The sequence below is a fragment of the Chrysochloris asiatica genome, unplaced genomic scaffold, assembly GCF_000296735.1.
Source record: "Chrysochloris asiatica unplaced genomic scaffold, ChrAsi1.0 scaffold00012, whole genome shotgun sequence".
Taxonomy (NCBI): Eukaryota; Metazoa; Chordata; class Mammalia; order Afrosoricida; family Chrysochloridae; genus Chrysochloris; species Chrysochloris asiatica.
The window spans coordinates 35448672-35468919 of record NW_006408530.1 but is presented as its reverse complement, the minus strand read 5'-3'; the positions used below and the strand labels follow the sequence as shown (position 1 = coordinate 35468919).

The 20248-nt window shown below is 38.4% G+C and overlaps 1 protein-coding gene across 1 annotated transcript in view; it reads right to left on the bottom strand.

The window, feature by feature from the left end:
- NCKAP5 (NCK-associated protein 5) overlaps positions 1 to 20248 on the bottom strand; it is an 851304-nt gene that overhangs the window by 80835 nt on the left and 750221 nt on the right. Inside the window, exon 11 of the mRNA XM_006834602.1 lies at positions 10478 to 10666. Within this exon, the coding sequence (XP_006834665.1) occupies positions 10478 to 10666 (189 nt within the window). The remainder of the gene's footprint in view (positions 1 to 10477; positions 10667 to 20248) is intronic.

Here is a 20248-nt window from a genome sequence, read left to right as displayed (position 1 = left end):
TAACATGTCTGAAGTATAAGACATAATTTTAATAGTTTTCTCCAATACCGTAGTTCCAATGCATCGATTCTTCTACAGTTTTCCTTTTTCATTGTCCACCTTTGCATATGAAGCAACTGAAATGACCATGGCTCAGCTCAGGTGCACCTTAGTCCTCAAACTGATCTCTTTGCTCTTGAACACTTTACAGAGGTCTTTTGTATCAGCTTTGCCTAATGTAATAAATAAGTCCTTTGATTCTCTGTTCCTGCTTCCCTGGGTGTTGACTGTGGACCGAAGCAGAATGAAGTCTTGGACAATTTCAACCTTTTCTCCATTTCTCATGATATTATTTATTGGTTCAGTTGTGGGGATTATTGTTTTCTTTATACTGAGGTGCGATCCACACTGAAAGCTGTTGTCTGGTATGCAATATTATTTCTCTTTGGTGCCTCTAACTCTTGTGCCTTCCTTCGCCTCGATCATTTTGTCTGACCTCCTCCTTATTGTACATTGACTTTTCTTTCACCCAGGTTAATACATGTGGTGCTATAGGATAAGCACAGGACTGCTAAGTGCAAGACTGATGGTTCAAACCTGATAGCCACTCCTTGGAAACCGACACTGGGTCACAATGAGCCAAAAATGACTTGAGAGCAGTTAACAACAAGAATTATCTAGTTAGTGATTTCCCCTCCCTTTTTCTTCCACCTCTAGTAACCATCACAGAATGATACTGAGTATAAACCTTTTCTTGACTTTTTATAATAGTACTTTCATACAATATTTCTCCTTTTGTTATTCATAGATTTTACTCAGCATAATGCCCCCAGGTTCATTCATATAATTAGGTGTTTCATAGTTTCATCATTATTGTTTTAACATTGTATAGTGTTCTCCTGTGTGTATATTCTATCCATTCATTCATTGATGGGCACTTAGGATGCTTCCATCTTTTTGCAATTGTGAACAGGGCTGCATCGAACATGTTGCTGTTGTTAGGTACCTTCAAGTTGGTTCTGACTCATAGCAATCCTATGCACAACAGAAAGAAACACTGCTGATGTTCCCATGTCACTCTATCTCCTTGTGGGTCTCCCTCTTTTTCATTGACCCACCACTTTACCAAGAATAATGTCCTTCTCCAGGGACTTGTCCCTCCTGGTGTTATGTCTGAGGTCTGAGAGAGAAAATTCTCACTATCCGGCTACTAAGGAGCATTCTGGCTATGCTTCTTCCAACATAGATTGATTTGTTCTTCTGGTTGTCCATGGTACATTTTTATTTCCCCAAAACCATAATTCAAATGCATGGATAACCTTCTCCAGTCTTCTTTATTCATTGTCCAGCTTTCACATGCATATGAGGAGATTGAAATACCATGGCTTGAGGCAGGAGTGCCTTAGTCCTCAAACTGACACCCTTGCTCTTAAACACATTGAAGAGGTCTTTTGCTTGAGTCCACAAGGGACTCCAATGGAGAAAGATGAGGCTTTCTGCTCCCTTAAAAATGTACAGCGTAGGAAACTCCATGCAGGGTTGTGAGTCTGAATAGATTCAAAGGCTCAGAGCCAGGCACCATGGCAGCAGATTTGCCTAATGCCCTATGTCATCTGATGTCTTGTCTGCTACTTCCATGTTAACTGTGAACAGGAGCATTGAGTGTGAACCTGGTTGTCCATATATTTATTTGTGGCATGGCTCCTATTTCTATAGTAGTGGGGTTGCTAGATCATATGGCATTTCTATTTCCATAGTATTTTAAGGAAGCAGCATACCATTTGCCACAGTTGCACCATCAATATATGAGCGTTCCAGTCACTCCACACCCTCACAAGCATCTGTTGTGTCTTGAAATTGGTATTCATGCTGGGTGAGATGATATCTCATTGTTGTTTTGATATGCATCTCTCTAATGGCTAGAAGAGTTGATGAATTTGAGTTATGGAGTTGGAGAAGAATATTGAACTTCCAGAAGAACAAACAAATCTGTGCTGGAAGAAATAAAGCAAGAATACTTCTTAGAAGCCAGGATGGCAAGACTTGTTTTGTTCTTTTGTTCATAACCTTGTGTTATTGTTAGGTGCCATTGAGTCGGTATTGACTCATAGCAATCTTATGCACAACAAAATGAGACACTGCCCTGTCCTGCATCATCTTCACAATCATTGTTACACTTGTGTCCATTGTTGCTGCCCCTATGTCAATATATCTTGTTCAGGGAGTCTTCCTTGTTTTCACTGACTCTCCACTTTACCAAAATATGAGAGACCAAGTTTGCCATACTGGTTTCGAAGAACATTATGGATGTATTTCTTCCAACACCGATTTGTTTATTCTTCTGATACCTACCAACAATGACTAAGGATTCCTAGAGTGGTGTGTATGATAAGCATTGGACTACTAACTGGGAGGTCAGTGGTTCAAATACAACAAATGCTCCTCAGAAATTCTATACAGAGTTACTATGAGTGGGAATCCACTGTATAGCACTTAACAACAGCAAATGGCTAATGACTGTAAGAATGTCTTTATCCTGAATATCTTCTTTGGCAAAATGTCTGTTCTTGTTTCTCTGATCATTTTTAAATTGGACTGTTTGTCATTTTGTTGTTGAAGTGTTTAAGTTTTCTAAGAATTGTAGAGGTCTTTTTTTTTTGCCCCTGTCTCTATGCTTTCTTTTCACTTTTTTCCTAAAGTCTTTTGATGTACATAAATGTTAATGTTTAAGAGGTTCCAGTCATCTAGTTTATCTTCTATTGTTTGTATGTTTTCAGTTTTGTTTGATGGTGTATTTATGCCATGTACTAAGACCCCTAAATCTATCCTTATTCTTACTTTGATGATCTTTATAGTTTAAAGTTTTACATTTATGTCTTTTATCCATCTTGAGTTACTTTCTATATATGGTGTGATATATAGATCCTGTTTCATTTTTCTGCAAATGGATATTTTAGTTTTGCAAGACAAATTGTTAAAGAAATTATTTCTTCCCCATATAATGGGTTTTGGCCCTGTGTCAAAGATCAGCTGATGGTAGGTAGATGGATTTACTTCCTAGTTCTTAATTTTGTTCTATTAGGTTACGTGTCTGTCACTGTCCCAACACTAGACTGTTTTACTACTGTGGGTGTAAATAGGTTTTGAGATCAGGGAATGGGAAGCTTCCTACTTTGTTCTTGTTATATAGTAGTAATTTGCTTAACTAGGGTCTCTTTCCTTTCTATATAAAGTTGGTGGTTATTTTTACCATCTCTTTAAAGAATGGTGATAGAACCTGTGCTGGAATTACCTTACATCTATAGATCCTAGTAGGATAAGCAAGGGGCCAACTGACACAACTGCTACCAGCAGTTCGAACCCACCAACTGCTCCTTGGAAACCCTATAATGGGTCACTATGAGTTGGAACTGACTTGGTGGCACTTAACAACAGCAACACCATAGATTGCTTTGGGGGTATTAATATTTTAAAATAGTCAGTTTTTCATATCAAGAGCATGATATATTCTTTCACTTCTGTAGCTCTCATTTGGTTTCTTGTAGTTATGTCTTGTACTTTTCTTTGTACAGGTCTTTTGTTCTTCTGGTCAGACATATTCCTAAGTATTTCGGCTTTTAGGTGTCTATTGCAAATGGTGTAGTTTGGCCCATTTTCTTTTCAGAGTTGTCTTCGTTTGTGTCAAGAAATCTGAGTGATCTTTGTACATTGATCTTATACCCTGCCACTTTGCTGAATACTTCTATTGCAGTAGTTTTCTTGCTGAGTCTCTGGAATTTTCTCTGTATAGGATCATATCATCTGCAAACAGAGGTAGTTTAACTTTTTCTTTGGCAGCTGTAATACTTATTTCCTGTTCTCTTATTGCTCTGGGTTGGACTTCCAATATCAATTTAATAGGTGTATAAAGAGCATCTTTACCTGGTTCCTTATTGCAAGCAGAATGTTTCAGTCTCTCTCTGTTGAGACTAATGTTGGCCGTTGCTTTTGAATCAAACCCAAACCCACTGCCATTGGATTGATTACAACTCATAGAGTTTTCTAAGATTTTAAGTCTTTATGGGAGCAAGGAGCCTATCTTTTTCCTGTGGAGCAGCTGGTGGATTTGACATGCCAACCTTGTGATTAGCAGTCCAACACTGAACCCATGGTGCCACAAAGTCTCCTTTAGTTTTGTATAGTTGCTGTTGTTAGTGCCGTAGAGTTGGTTCTGACTCAGTGACCTTATGCATAACAGAATGAAACACTGCAGGGTACTTAGTCATCCTCACAATTGTTGTTATATTTGAGCCTAGAGTTGTTGCCACTGTATCTGTCCATCTCGTTGGGGGTCTTCCTCTTTTTTGTTGACTGTCCACTTTACCAAGCATGATATCCTTCACCAGGGATTGGTTCCTTATGATAACATGTCCAAAGTATAAGACACAGTCTTGCCATGCTCACTTCTAAGAAACATTCTAGCTGTACTCTTCTTAACTAGACTTGTTTGTTTTTCTAGCAGGCCATGATAACTTCAATATTCTTTGCCAATACCATAATTCAATTGTATCAGTTCTTCTATGGTCATCCTTATTAGTTGTCCACCTTCCACTTGCATATGAAGCTATTGAAAATACCATGGCTTGAGTCAGGCCCACTTTAGTCCTCAGACTGACACCTTTGCCTCTTGAACACTTTAAAGAGGTCTTTTGGAATATATGTGCCTAACACATAATGTTTTTTTGATTTTTTGACTGCTGCTCTCATAAGTACTGATTGTGGATCCAAACAAAATGAAGTTTTTGACAACTCAGTCTTTACTTGTTTAGTCAACTCAGTATGTGTACAAGCCACAGACAAAAGGAATTACTTTCTAGAATAATACTGTAAGGGAGACATTATCACTGCCATTTTACTAGGGCGGAAAACTAAATATTTGACAGATTATTCTGTTTGAGATCATACAGTTAGTAAGAGTGGGGATGTGGATTTGAACTCCAGCTTCTTTGACCTTTATGTAAGTGGGCATGCACCATTTAAGGTACAATTACTAGTCTCTCAATGCAGTAAGAAAGAAGAGTGATGAAAATTGAAGATGATTGGAAACAATTAGTCTAATGGACTAATGGACACATGAACATTAGTCTCCATGACTCTGAGACAAGAACTAGATGGTGCTGGGCAATCACTACCAACTACTCTGAAAGGGATCACATTAGAAGGTCCCAGATAGAGTGGGAGACAATGTGGATCAAATCTTAAAATTATATAAAAAGACAATGCTTACTGGTCAAAAAGAGATGGAAGCACCCAGAGATTATACTCCATAGCAACCCCTCAGGTCTGGAACAGAATTCATCCTTATGGTTAAATTTCCAACCAAGTGGTAGATAATTTTATAGGGGGGATAAGAGCACAAGTGAGGTATGCTCACCACGGAATTGTCAACCATTGAAGATCAAATAGGCAATATTTACCTGGGGACAAGGTTTAGATGGGTTGGGAAATAGGGTGGATGGAAACAGGACCCACAGGAAGGAGGTGGGATACTTGTTATTGCATGGAGGGGATTGCAATCACTGAGACGAAACAAAGTATATGATTGAATATAAAACTGGTAATCTGTTCCATACACCTTCTCTCACAAAAGCATCTTTTAAAAGTTTCAAATAAACATGGTTATGCAAAGATTTGAACCCAGGCAGTCTGGCTTTAGAGCCTACATTCCTACTAAGGATGCTAAACTACTGCAGTCAGGGTTGGTCTGGCTTCTTCCCCCTCCATTAATCAGTGCCATAATAGGATTATCCTTGACACCTCTCCTGAATGCAATTTGCACGTTTCAATAACAAACCAGAATTTAGGTAAATTAGTAGAATGTGGGCGTTGGCCTAATTAATCTTTTAAAAGAACATCTGTTTCATTTGAGGGACTTCAGTAGATGAATCTCCTGGTTTCAGTGTGCAGGCTTGTCACATACCTTCCTCCCCCAGAGCTCTGCACGTTCTTGATGTACTCATTCATATCCAGAGCACCACATGCTAATGTTGAAAACTTGCCACAAACTTCCTTTGGAACCTTGACTGTTTTAGTAAGCAGTGAACATGTGCTTACATCTAAGACAGTTTGATCAAAATGGCACTTGTTATCAACAACGTGCATGTGCTTATTATTATTATTATTATTTTACTCAAATAATATATTTTCTTTAGAAAATTTCCCAGTGTTAGGCGATGTTGAAGTAGAACCTCTTTAATGATGTTTCCCTTCTCTTACCTCCTCTTCCACTACACCACTGAAAACCCCTTTGGTACAAGAAGAAATCCCATTAGTGAATCTGAATGTTATAGACCAACCAGTGAGCAGACAGTCACAGCTGGGGATCTGAAGCATTTCCAACATCCTGACTGTCAAACTCACAACAAAGGAGAGAAGCCAGGCAAAAGTATCCCACACAAACTAGGAAAAGGAAGATTTGTTCAATGCATAAGAAATGGTGTTCTGTCTCCCTGCTGCCTCTCCAGGGTCTCCCATACTGTGGTTTGATTCAATTCAGAGTCAGCAGCTGAAACCCAAGAGTCCCAGCTCATTGCCCTGTGAGATTAGCCACATTTCACAGTCAGTGATCCTCAGGAGGGTCGTGGTTTTTAATAACTTGAGAAAAGGTTCGGCCAATCTTGAAACTTAAATACAAACAAACAAAACTTGAAGTCCTTGCAAAATCAGTGAGGGGGAGGAAGTGGTGTTTCTTACTGGCAACTTCATCCTTTGATGGGAAAAGTTTGAAGAGAGTGGCTCTAGGGGAAACTTCATCAATTGAAAGATGTTACTAATCAGGGATATCCTTAGGTTCAATCTTTCCAAAAGAACCTCAGCAAACTCATTGCCACTGAGTGGATTCCAACTTATGATGACCCCAGGTGTGTTGGTGTATTACTGTGTTCCATAGTATTTTCAGTGGCTGATTTTTCAGCAATAAATTTCCAAGACTTTCTCCCAAGATGCCTTTGGGTGGATTCTAACCAGCAACCTTTCAGTCAATAGCTGAGTTCTTAACCATTTGTGCCACCCAGAGACTCCTTAAAGGCACACACTCCTTCTCATTTTCTTATCTAGAAAATAGTTTTACAATTCTTTTCAAAGAAATGTCATTCTTAGCTTTAATAGGGACAAAGGGGTAATCGATCTCAACTACTGAGCAAACCTGCCAAGCTTTGCACACTTGGCAAGCCCAGAATAGCAGAATAGTTGAGTGAAAGGTCAGAAAACCAGTGTCAGTTCTGACACTACCGGCTGTGATATCACAGAGCAGTTACTTAACTTCTCAACGTCTCACCTCTCATCTGAAATGCAGGGGATTGCTGTTGTTGTTGTTAAGTGCTGTTGAGTCAGTTCCGACCCATAGTGACCCTGTGTAGGGTTTCCAAGGAGAAGCTGGTGAGTTGGAACCGCTGACCTTGCAGTTAAAACTAACCTTGCAATCTAGTGCATTATCCCACAGTGCCATACCAAGACTCTGACAGAGGGGATTCAGATGACGTATTTAAAATGTCTGCTGTGAGCAATAAATGAGTGAATGCTTCAGAAGTGCCTAAACCTGTGTTCCACATAGTAATGATTCATTCATTAGAGCCAAATCCTTCACTGGAGGGCAGGTTCTTGATGCAGTTTTTCTACACATTGCTACACAAAAGAATTATTTAAAAAAATATTTATGAATTAAAATAGAAACTTTCGTTTTATAATAAGTATTAGATGAGTTACTATTGTATTGCTATTCAAATTCATATTCTATGACTTTATGTTGGAAGTCAATACTAGATGAGTAGCTGGCATAGGATAAGAACTGTAGAAGCATTCCTTGCATGATATAAATTACAAATGTCTTTTAGGGGCTGGATTCACAAAGATGCTGATGCTTGGACATTGTTTACTTTGCTATGTCCCAGAAAATCACGAGTTTTCATTGTGTGGTATACCAGATGTACATGGTACTTCATGAGTAAATCTCATCCTGAGGATACCTGTGTGTGAATGGGTTGTCTTAAGTATCTTCATTTTCCTCCTTTGCAGAAGTTTCTTAGAATATTAGGAACTGCTCAAATTGGAAGAATTTCAGCAAAAAAAAAAAAAAAAAAGAAAGAATGAAAGAAAGCAGAGAGAGAGTGGAGGGGAGAAGTTTGAGAGTGAACAGAGGAGAGAAAAGGGCTCTGGGAGCCAGTGATAACAGGAAAAGGGGAAACTCTCCTGATCGTTTCCCCAGGTAGGTGCAAGGCCCCTCGTGGTCATTATTCAGAACTCTGGACAGCTCCCTAAAGGGAGCAATTTTGATAACATATCCCTCTCCATAGTTTGCATTAGAAGTCTGAGTCCAGGGAGTAAGCTCTAAATTCAAGCTTGAAATTTTTTTTCCCCTCAGTTCCTTTTCAGGGTATGTCAAAGCTACTCCCTCACCAACATTTCCTAGGAGTTGTGGAATTTTTCTGGTTTCTATGTTTTTGAAATCTTAAAATTAAATTTATACAAATGGTAGAAAAATTATCTCCACATGTTGTGATATGGAGTTTCGATTCTTGCGTACTCCTTGTTTTTTCCAACATTAGTAAAACAGCTTGCAAAGATGCTTGTTCAAAGACTAGAGGGATCTCCAACTATGTAAGTCCACTTTGCAGATGAGAATCATCTAGAAGTAGAGTTATTTAAGAATCTCATAAAGGAATACCTAGATTATTGGTGGAGATAATATGCCTGTGTTTACTGACGTTGAGATTTCTATCTTCTATGATGGTAAATTCTCTCTCTACTATGTTGCCTTCCAATTTATAGTCAGTATTTTATAAAGCTAAATAGTATTGGATTGTTGTTGTTATGTGCCATCAAGTCGGTTCCAACTCATATGGTTTCCAAGGAATGGCTGGTGAGTTTGAACTGCTGACCTTGTGATCCAGTGCTTTATCCCACAGAGCCAAACCAGGACTCCATAGTATTGAGTAGAGGAGATAAATATAATACAAAGGGACTTCAAAAAGCTCATTGAAAAGTGGAATGAAAAGATCATGAAATTTTCCCACAAGGTTTTGGAAGCTCTCCTTATTCATGCCATTCATGAGGACTAAAGTTCTATAAAACAAGTTCTGGACATTTTAACTGGGATAAACTACCACACTTCTTATTCTTTAGAAAAAGAAGCTACCTTAGAATTTTTGTGGAATTCTTATTCTGGAATGGTTTGGTGAGTGATCATCTTCACTGCAGATATTAACAAGTCTCTGCCTATCACAATAATGGACAAGATGCACAACAACGGACAAGACAAATTAATAGGAAATGTCTGAGGTGGTCTAAAGGGCGGTCAGTTCCATTAGGCTAGAGCTCCATGTTACAGTTTAATAGAAATTTATGACGCTGGTGGCCTCCACCAAAACAAAAAGAGGAAATGTTCTTTTTTCCAAACTCCTTCCCAAGATGGCAGAATTATTTCGTGAAACCATCATTCCACTTCTTAACTGCTACATAATCTCTGGTTAGTAACCGCCTTTTTTGAACCAGTTTCCTTTCTTCTATATAACAGGGAGAATAACATCTCCCATATGGTTTTTGTGAGTAATAAATGTTGTTGTTGTTGTTAGGTACCATTGAGTAGGTACTGACTGATAGTGACCCTATGCACAACAGGACAAAACACTGCCTGGCCCTGGGTCACCCTCATAATTGCTGCCATGCTTGAGCCCATTGATGCCACCATTCTGTCAGTCCATCTCACTTGGAGTCTTCCTCATTTTCTCTGACCCTCCACCCTACCAAATATGATATCCCTCTTTAGTGAGCGGTCCCTCTTGACAATACGTCTGAAATATGAGAGTCAAAGTCTGGCCATCCTGGCCTCCAATGAGTATTCTGGCTGCACTTCTTCCAACACTGATCGGTATGTACTTTTGGCAGCCCATGGTACCTTCAGTATTCTCCTCCAACACCATAACTCAAGTGCATCAATTCTTCTATGGTCTTCCTTATTCACTGTTCAGCTTTCGCATGCATATGAGGTTATTGAAAATACCATAGTTCGGGTCAGGCATACCTTAGTCTTCAAGCTGACGTCTTTACTCTTCAACACTTTAAACAGTGTTTTTGCCTAATGCAGTACGCCATTTGATTTCCTGACTGCTGCTTCCATGAGTGTTAATAGTTGGTCTGAGCAAAATGAAATCTTTGACAACTTCAATCTTTTCTCCATTAATAAGAATGTTGTTTATTGGTCCAGTGGTGAGGATTTTTGTTTTCTTTACATTGAGATGCAATCCATACTAAAGGCTGTGCTCTTTGATCTTCATCAGTAAATATTTTAAGTTCTCAGAAAGCAAGGTTCTATCATCTACATATCACAGGTTGTTAATGAATAAATGAATAGGTAGCAAGGATTGGTTCCTTCTTGGCTAACCCTCCATGACCAAAACCTGCTAGAAAGAGGATACTTTTCTGGTTCGCTCTGATACTGAAGTGCCTTGAAAGTTAGTCTTACCCTTTTCCCTGGGGTCTTCCCATCATGCCAGGTGTAGGAGGAGCCGCTGGAGTACTCACTGCAGGTGCTTGATAGAGACAGTTCACTGCTGCTGCAGCTGTTTGGAGGGCAGAGATGACTAGGTATGGTGAGGCCAAAACCAGGGCATTTCAAGACAGGAGCTCCAGATTTTGTATTCAGCTGGTGTTCCTGAAAAAAGCAGGAGAGTTCTGAGTAAGAGCTTTACTTAGGAGAGAGTAAATGCCAACTTAACTTCATGTAAGTGTGATAAAACATAGCATAGTGGTCAGAAGCACAGACTTTGGAGTCAGACAGACTACAGGCTCAAATCTTGGCTCTGTCTCTTATGTAATCTCTTAGAGTCACATTTTTCTTCTTAAAGGGACTAAACCCTATATAGGGTCGCTATGAGCTGGAATAGACTTGACGACAATTAACTGTTATAACAACAATGATTATAATAACAACCTTACAGAGTACTGATGTTGTGCTGTAGGATAAGTACAGGATTACTAACTGTAAGGTCAGCTGTTCAAGCCCACCAGTCTCTCTTTAGAAACCCTATTCTGGGTCTCTATGAATCAGAACTAACTTGATGGCACTTAACAGCAAAAACAACCTAGCTTATTGTGCCTGGCCTTTAGTGGCAGCTGTTTGCCATGGAGTTGGTTCCGACTCATAGCGACCCTGTACAGGGTTTCCGAGGCTGTAAATCTTTACGGGAGCAGAGCACCTCATCTTTCTCCTGCGGAACAGCTGGTAGTTTCGAACTGCTGACCTTGTGGTTCGCAGCCTGATTTGTAACCACTATGCTACCAGAGTTCCTTGGCCTATAGCAGGCACTCAATTATTACAAACTTTCATTATCTAAAATGTTGAATGTTCAAGTTTATCCTGAGGCACCTGAAAAGAAAGGCATGGTGAGCTACTGAAAAACATCAGCCCTTGAAAAGCCTGTATTACACACTTCTACTTTGACATATGTGAAGACACCATGAGTCAGAATCAATGGCATTTTTTACCTTACCATTATTATTAGTGAAATGTATCACAATGGTGGCTGCTGATTTTATCCATTTAAATAGGTAGGCAGAGTCAGATCAATATCAAAACATGACTCTAATGTTACAAGAAAAAAAGACAATACAGTTAAAGGCTACCTTTGGCATCTTTGACTATAAAGTTCATGAGCACATACATTGCCAGTAACTATGAGACATTGAGCAATGAAAGCCTTTAACGTTCATGGATTTTAATGATTTTAATGTCTTCATTTGTATGGTGAAGCAGCTCTACCAAATTACATCTAGGGTCCCATTGATTCTAATCTCTTTCCAAATCAGGATTAAATGCCCCATAGCTTATCTGTGACACCTTACAGAAAGCCATGTACAGTAGAACATAAAACTCAGTTATCATGATGTACCATTGTGAAAGATGATAGGAATTTTCATATTCAATTGGCTGTCCAAATGGTAGATGACCCTCACACAAATACTATATTTTAATGTGAATAATACACATGACACACGTGCACACACACATATCTATATATTGCCAGCCACATTCTCTCCCAGTGAGACAATTTGCAAGTGCTATGCTAATTTTTAAAAATGCTGCTGTAAAAAATTATAATAGAATGCTTACAAAAGTACTTAGGACAAGGGGATGGTGCAATTAGGGAAAACAGCAATCCTAAAAAAGGCACGTTCTTGGCATAAAAATATGGTTGATATCTTTATACAGAAATCCCAAAGCATCCACAAGAAAATGTCCAGAGCTAATGGAATAACAGAGCAAAGTTTCAGAGTACAAGGTCAAGAAACAAATATCAGTTGGGTTTCTATGAGAAATCTGAAATGGAAATTAGGGAAATAATTTCATTTATATTAGTATCTAAAAGAACAAAATACCTAGGAATAAATCTAGGCAGAGACATAAAGGATTTACACAGTAAGAACTATAAAACACTATCCAAAGAGATTACTAAAGAGTTAAATGGAAAGATTGGTTAATTAGAAAACTTAATATTGTTAAGATGTCAATACTGTCCAAAGTGATCTAGAGATTCAGTACAGTCTCAAGCAAAATTTCAAAAGCTGTATTTATAGAATTAGAAAAAAACAAAACCTCAAATTAATATAGATGGATAACAGGCCACAAATAGCTAAAGCAATGCTAAAAGAACAAAGTAGGAAGATTCACATTTCTTGATTTTAAAACATACTATACAAGCACTCAACCACAAGGTTGGTTTGGACTGTAAAGTTGGTGGTTCAAACTCACCAGCTACTCCTCAGAAACTCTATACAGGGCCGCTATGAGTCAGAACCAACTCAATGGCATTTAACACCACCACCAACAACAACAGCATATAGCTACAGCATAAATAGCATAGTACTGGTATAATGGTAGACACTTAGACCACTGGAATAGAACGGAGAGTCCAAAAATATGGTCAACTATTTTTGACAAGAATGTCACATCCAATTTGATGGAGTAAAGAAGAGTCTTGTCAATAAACAGTTCTGAGAAAACTGTTCCCACAAACAGAAAAATGAGACAGGATCCATGACTCATACCATACATACAAAGAAACTAAAATTGGCTTAAGGACCTAAATGTGAACACTAAAACTACAACATTCTTAGAAAAAAGTATACAGACAAGACATCCAGAACTAACTTTTGACAATGAATTATCTAAAATAATAACAAAAGCACAAATAGGAAAAAAAGTAAATGGAACTCCATAAAAATAAAAAATAAAAAAACTTGCTCATCAAAAAACTAATAATGTTAAGATGTGTGCCTATCTTATGAATATTGGTTTCCCTTGCCTACTACTGTAAAATAGACACTTGAGTGGGTTATAAAGGAATATTGGAAAATATGATTACAGAAAGCTTGTAAGCTCGCCTTAAGGCTCTAAATGATTGGAATACCTAAAAGGGGTTCTAGAATTTTCCCAGTGAAATATGCTTAACTGTAGAGCCTTTGTAGTGTATAGGACCTTAGGTGGAATCCTGAGCCCCATCCAGAACCTTCTGAGGTGGGGCATTCCCAATTGAAAGGTAGGTCTGACCAGCTTGAGGAACAGAAGACACTTTTTTTTTTTTATGACACTTCTTGAAAGAAATACAGCAGGAAAAATCCAAAACAAAAATGGCAATCTGATTGGCTATTACAAGAACAAGCAAGTTGTTTGCTGGGGAGCCATCAAGACAAGCAATCAAGTCCCTTCAGGGTAAACCCGTCTCCAAGGCTGAAACTCAAAGGGAACACATGAGCAGGCATGTAAGCTTGCTGGTGACCACATTGGTCTACTGGTGAGTGGAAAAGGGGGAAAGGCAGCAATGAAGATATGGGCTGAGTTCAAATACATTCCATAGACTCCCACTGACTTGGAGATGAGAAAGAGAAGTGGAAGAGATGGTTGGTCCAAAGTGTGGTGAGACCTGGGGACCCTGAGCCCATGGACAAGGACATAGCCACAGAGGGCTAGAGCTGAGAGTAAAGTATACAGCTAATAAGAAGTGAGGGGAGATACACAAGAATGCCCAAACTTGTAGATAGTAATCACTCAGCCTAGCTTCAATGGCTTGATGATCAGAACTCGACTAGAGGAAGATTAAAAAAAAAAAAAAATTGATAAAGGAAAAAAGTGTAAATTGTTACAATTTGATGAACTTGACCTATACTTGTGATTGTAGTAGCTCAAAATGCCAACTGAGAGGGAAGGAGTATTCACATCAAAGATCATTCCTATCTACTCTGTATATAGAGTTGATAGGGACTGGCAACTTAGACACTGTCTACCTAAAATGGGGTGGGGGGCAGGGGCTATAAAGGCATGAAGTGACTGGCTTACAAGTTTTCAAGAGGGAGTTTCATTTCAGAGTGTACAGGGGAAGGTAGAATTCCCACTGAGTAGTATTCACCTTGTCTAGATGGGTCTGGTGAAAAGAGATGGGGATAAGATTCTTATGATTCAATAGCGAGTAACTGTTATCATGACTAATTGCGACTGTCACAACTGTAAAGGTAGAAGTTTTGTAACAAAAAGAGGAGAGTAGTTAATCTTACAGTCCAGGAACAGAAGACACTAGGATCATCATGGGAGAAGGGCGCAAGCAGAATATGGGACCCTATCCAGAGTAGCAGTGACACCAGAGATGGAGACAGAGATGAGGGCATGAAGAAATAGAGCCGCTGAGGACTCTAGACTCATGGAAAGAGAAAGGCTGTGTGCTGGTGGCCAGGAGGCAGTCTTGCTTAATGTGCCCTTTGGTTGTTTAAATTATTATATAGTCCTGAGTGTTTCTGTATACATCCCCACCCCCTAAAAACAACAACAGCAAAAAGACAACAACCAGAAGGAATAGAAGCAAATACTGTTGAATGATGATGCATGGAGGAGATTGTAATCATTGCAATGAAACTATGTAAACTATCACTCAATTCACAATAAAAACTTAGAAAAAAAATTTTAAGTGAAAAGATAAGCTACTGACTAGGACAATATCTTTGGAAAACATGTATGTGACAAAAATCTATTAAAAATGTGTATAAAATGTTGGCAGCTTATCAACCAAAAGACAAACAACCCAAACATAATATGTGCAAATGATCTCAGTTGAGATTTCACTAAGAAGGAAATTCAGATGGCCACCATACACATGAAAAGATGCTCTGTGTCATTAGCCACCAGAGACAGCAATCAAAACCACTCCCACTTCAGTGGCTAAAATTTATAACCAACAAAAACACAGAAAATAGCACATATGGCTAGAATGCGGGGAGATCAACACCCACTTGCCTTGGTGGTGCGAATGCAAAAGATACAGCTTCTATGGAAAATTCCTCAAAAATCTAAGGATACAACTAACTTATGGCCCTATAAAGTCTACAGGCATATACCCATAAGACTTGAAAGTAGAGACTCAAAAAGAGACTTGTACACAAATGTTTACTCCAACACTATAAACAAGTCAAAAGGTGAAAACAAACTAAATGCCCATTAACAGATGAATGGATACACGAAAGTAGTAGATACCAACAAGGGAATGTTACTTGGCTAGTTGGAGAAACAGTTATGATATAGGTTACAACATGAATGGAACTAGAAGACATTGCTGAATGAATTAGGTCAATTAAAAAGGACAAAGATTATATGATCTCACTTAAAGAAAAAGACAAGAAAAGGCAAATGCACAGAGAGCAAAGTTTATTAGTGGTTACCAGGGATGGAAGGGAGGAGAAAAGAGGGGTGAACAGTGATAGAAATATCAGTCAATTACTATAATAGCTGCAAATAAATTGTGCACATGTAAAAAGTTTAATTGGTAAAAGTTGTGTGATAGATACAGTCACAACAAAAAGTCGCTGTGAAGGATGCTTTGCTGCTGTTGTTAGGTGTCATAGAATTGGTTTTGAATGTACAACAGAATGAAACATGGCTGGGTCCAGCCTAGCAACTGTTGTGTTTGAACCCACTGTTGCTGCCACTGTGTCAATTCATCTCTTTGCAGGGGGTGGGAGGTCTTCTTTTTTGTTGACCCTCAACTTTACCAAGCATGATATCCTTCTCCAGGAACTGGTCCTTCCTGACAACATGTCCACCATATGAGAGATGAAGTCTTGCTATCCTCCTCTGCAAAGAACAATCTGGCCTTTACTTCCTCCAAAACAGATTTGTTCATTCTTCTGCCAGCCTAAGGTACTTTCCATATTCTTCTCAAAATCCATAACTCATATGCATCAATTTTTTATGGGATTCCTTATTCATTGTTTAGCATTTAGACATATATTATGTGATTGAATATATCGTGGGTTGGGTCAGGAATTCCTTAGTACTTAAAGTCTTTGCTTTTGAACACTTTTAAGTCTTGTTTAGCAGACATACCTAATGTAGTATATCATTTAATTTGACTGCTGCTTCATGCGAATTGTGTCTCCCAAAAAATGAAATCTTTGACAATGGTAATCTTTTCTCCATTTAATCATGATTTTATCATTATTTCTGACATGCTGCTGCAATTGTTTTTTAATTACCTTCAGAAAAATTTTACTTATATGTAACATTAATGATACTGTTTGATGATTTCCACATTCTGTTAGGTAACCTTTCTTTGGAATGGGTACAAATATAGATCTCTTCCAACCAATTGGTCAGGTAACTATCTTCCAAATTTCTTGGCATAGACAAGTGAGTGTCTCCAGTACTTCATCAGTTTGTTGAAAGTTTTCAGTTGGTATTCACTTAATTCCCGAAACCTTGATTTTCACAAATTTTTTCAGTGCAGCTTGGATTTCCTTCCTTAAATACCATCTTTTTTTTTTTTTTTTTTGAAATTTTGGATTCCACTTCTGTATCAATTTTTTCTGGAAAAGTTTTTCTTGTGAATTGAGTGATAGTTTACATGGGAGAGCATTAGCTTTACACCATCGTTTCATTGTAATGATTACATTCTCCATGCATCATCATTCAACAGTATTTGCTTCTATTCCTTATTTTTATTCACCTATTTTTTGGCGGAGGATGTACACAGAAATACTCAGGAATATATAATAATTTAAACAACCTAAGAAAACTTTCTACAAGCCTGTCTCCTGGCCTCCAGCATGCAGCCTTTCTCTTTCCATGAGTCTAGAGTCCTCAGCTGCTCTCTCTCCACATCCTTATCTCTACCTCCATCTCTGGTGTCACTGCTTCTCTGGATAGGGTTCCACATTCTGCTTGTGATCTTCTCCCTTGATAATCCTAGGGTCCTCTGTTTCTGGACTGTAGGATTAACTACTCCCCCATTTTTGTTACAAATTTCTACCTTTACAGTTGTGACAGTCGCAATTAGTCTTGGTAACAATTACTCGCTATTGAATCATAAGAATCTTACCCCCATCTCTTTTCAACAGACCCATCTAGACGAGTCTGGACTCGTGGGGACTCTACCTACCCCTGTACACTCTGAAACTAAACTTGACCTTGTAAGCCAGTCACTTCGTGCCTTTATAGCCTCCTCATTTTAGGTAGGCAATGTCTCAGTTACCCGTCCCTATCTACCCTGTGTACCAAGGGGATAGGATTGATCCTTGATGTTTAAAGACTCCTTCCCTTTTAATTGGAATACCATAATTTTTTGATACTTCTTAAAATGGCTGAACATTTACCATTTCGTTTTGGTACAATGAGTGTGTATTTCTTCCATCTTACATAGGTGCTTCTGTGGCAGTCAATAGTTTGCCCATAGAATCCTTCAGTATTGAAACTCAAGGCTTGAATTATTTATTCATTCTTCCAGTTTGAGAAATGCTGAATGTATTCTTCCCTTTAGGTGTTCTAATTCCAGGTCTTTGTACATTTCATTATAATACTTGAATCTGTCTTCTAGAGCTGCCGCTTGAAATTTTCTGTTCAGCTCTTTTACTCCATTCACTTTAGCATCTCTGTGCTGAAGGGCCAGTTTCACAATCTCTTCTGACATCCATTCTGGTCTTTTCTTTCTTTCTTGTCTTTTAAACGACCTTTTGCTTTCTTCACGTATGATGTTCTTGATGTCATCCCACACTTCTTCTGGTCTTCCATAACTAGTGTCTTCTCAAGGATATATTTTGTCTTTCATGGAGTTGTTTTAATTTTCCTAACCTTCAGCCTGAAGTTGCATATGAGTAATTGATAGTCTGTTTCACAGTTGGCCCTTGGCTGATGATATTGAGCTTCTCTATGTCTCTTCCCAAAGATGTATTTAATTTGATTCCTGTGTATTCTATCTGGTGAAGTAAACATGTGTAGTTGTCATTTATGTAGCATAAAAAGGGTATTTTCAATGAAGAAGTTGGTCTTGTAAAATTCTATCATGCCATCTCCAGTGGTATTTCTATTACCAAAGTCATGTTTTCTGAGTCCTTATCCTTCCTCTTTGTTTCTAGCTTTCATATTCCAAACACCAATAATTATCAATGCATCTTGATGGTATGTTTAAGCAATTTCAGACTGAAGAAGTTGGTAGACATTTTCAATTTTTCATTGTTGGCTTTAGTGTTTGGTGTGTAAATTTGAATAATAGTGGTATTAACTGGTCTTCTTGGTAGGTGTATGGATAGTATCCTATTACAGATAGCATTGTACTTCAAGACAGATTTTGAAATGTTCTTTTTGACAGTGAATGCAATGCCATTCCTCTTTAATTTGATATTCCTGGAATAGTAAACCATAGGATTGTCTGGCACAAACTGGTTAATACCAGTCCATTTCAGTTCACTAATGCCTAGGATATAGATCTTTATTGCTTTCATTTCATTTTTTACAATTTCCAATTTTCCTACATTTATACTTCATACATTCCATGTTCCGATTATTAATGAATGTTTGCTGCTGTTTCTTCTGACTTTGAGTTGTGTGCCATCAATGAATCAAGGTCCCAAAAGCTTTGCTCCATCCATATCATTAAGGTCAACTTGGAGCAAGCAGCTCTTCCCCAGGCTTATTTTGAGACCTTTCCAAACTTAGGGGCTCACCTTCCAACACTGTAGCAGACATTGTTCCACTGCTATTCATAAGGTTTTAAGTGGCTAACCTTTCAGAAATGGTCAGCCTCTGATTCTTCTTAGTCTGCTTTAGTCTGGAAGCACCATTGAAATCTGTCCATCATGGATGATCCTACTGGTATTTAAAATTACTGGTGGCATAGCTTCTAACATCACAGCAACACGCAAGTCACCACAGAACAACAAACTGGCAGACGAGTGGTGGGGAGGCTGCGTATGCACAACCCCAAATCCCATGAGATTTGGCTTCTTAATTTGGAGGTTTAGTGTCTTGGTTTCATGGGACATCCCAGTTAAGTGGTCTAAAATATGTTTATGCTTCTGTTCTACTTCCCAGCTCATTGCATTATGCCTGGGATCTTCAAAAGCTTGCAACTGGCCATCTAACGCATAACATAGTCTATTTCTTCCTCAACCAACAGAGGATAAAGGAGCATCAGTAATAAAAGGAGGATATATAGTGTGTGACTAATTGTCTCCATGAAAAACTGCCTCCTTTGTCAGGAGACTAGAATTAGATGGTGCCCAGCTACCATTACCAGACACTCTAATCAAAAGATTATTCTATAGAAGAATTCTGATCAAAGAAGGGAAAATGCAGAACACAATTTCAAATTCTCAAGGACTCCAGGCTGAACCCCTAGAACTATTGTCTTGAGCTAATCTTTAAAGCTTAAATGAGGACTATGCCCTAAAGTCTTCCTGAAGTCAAACTACAGAAGTCAAACTATAGTTTAGTTTAACTAGTAAAGTAAGTCTTCCTTGACAATTATGATCTTTTAAGAACTATCAATATGGGATCAAAATGGCACTAGCAACTAAAAAGATTAGACAGGAAATTTAAGGGACAGTGGGTTGCTTTCTGTTAACAGGGAGGAGCAACTTGGAAAAGGAGGAGAAGGGTGGTTATGCAAAGAATATAATTGAAGCTACTAAACAGTCCATGCAGAACAGATGACCTGCTGTACGTTTTGCTGTGTATGTTCTCAACAATAACAACAAAATTAAAAAATATGTATAAATGGTCCATCTGGGTTGCATGAGGAAAGAACAGTCTATTAGGATTCTAGTGGGTCTGCATACGGTAAGAGTGAGAATAAAGTTGTAAACATCCAAGTACATCTTGACAGCCACATTACAGGTTCCTAATGTACCAGATGAAGCTCTATGAACTGGACAAGGGAAATTAATTTAGCATCCCAACCACAACATCCACTGTAAATAG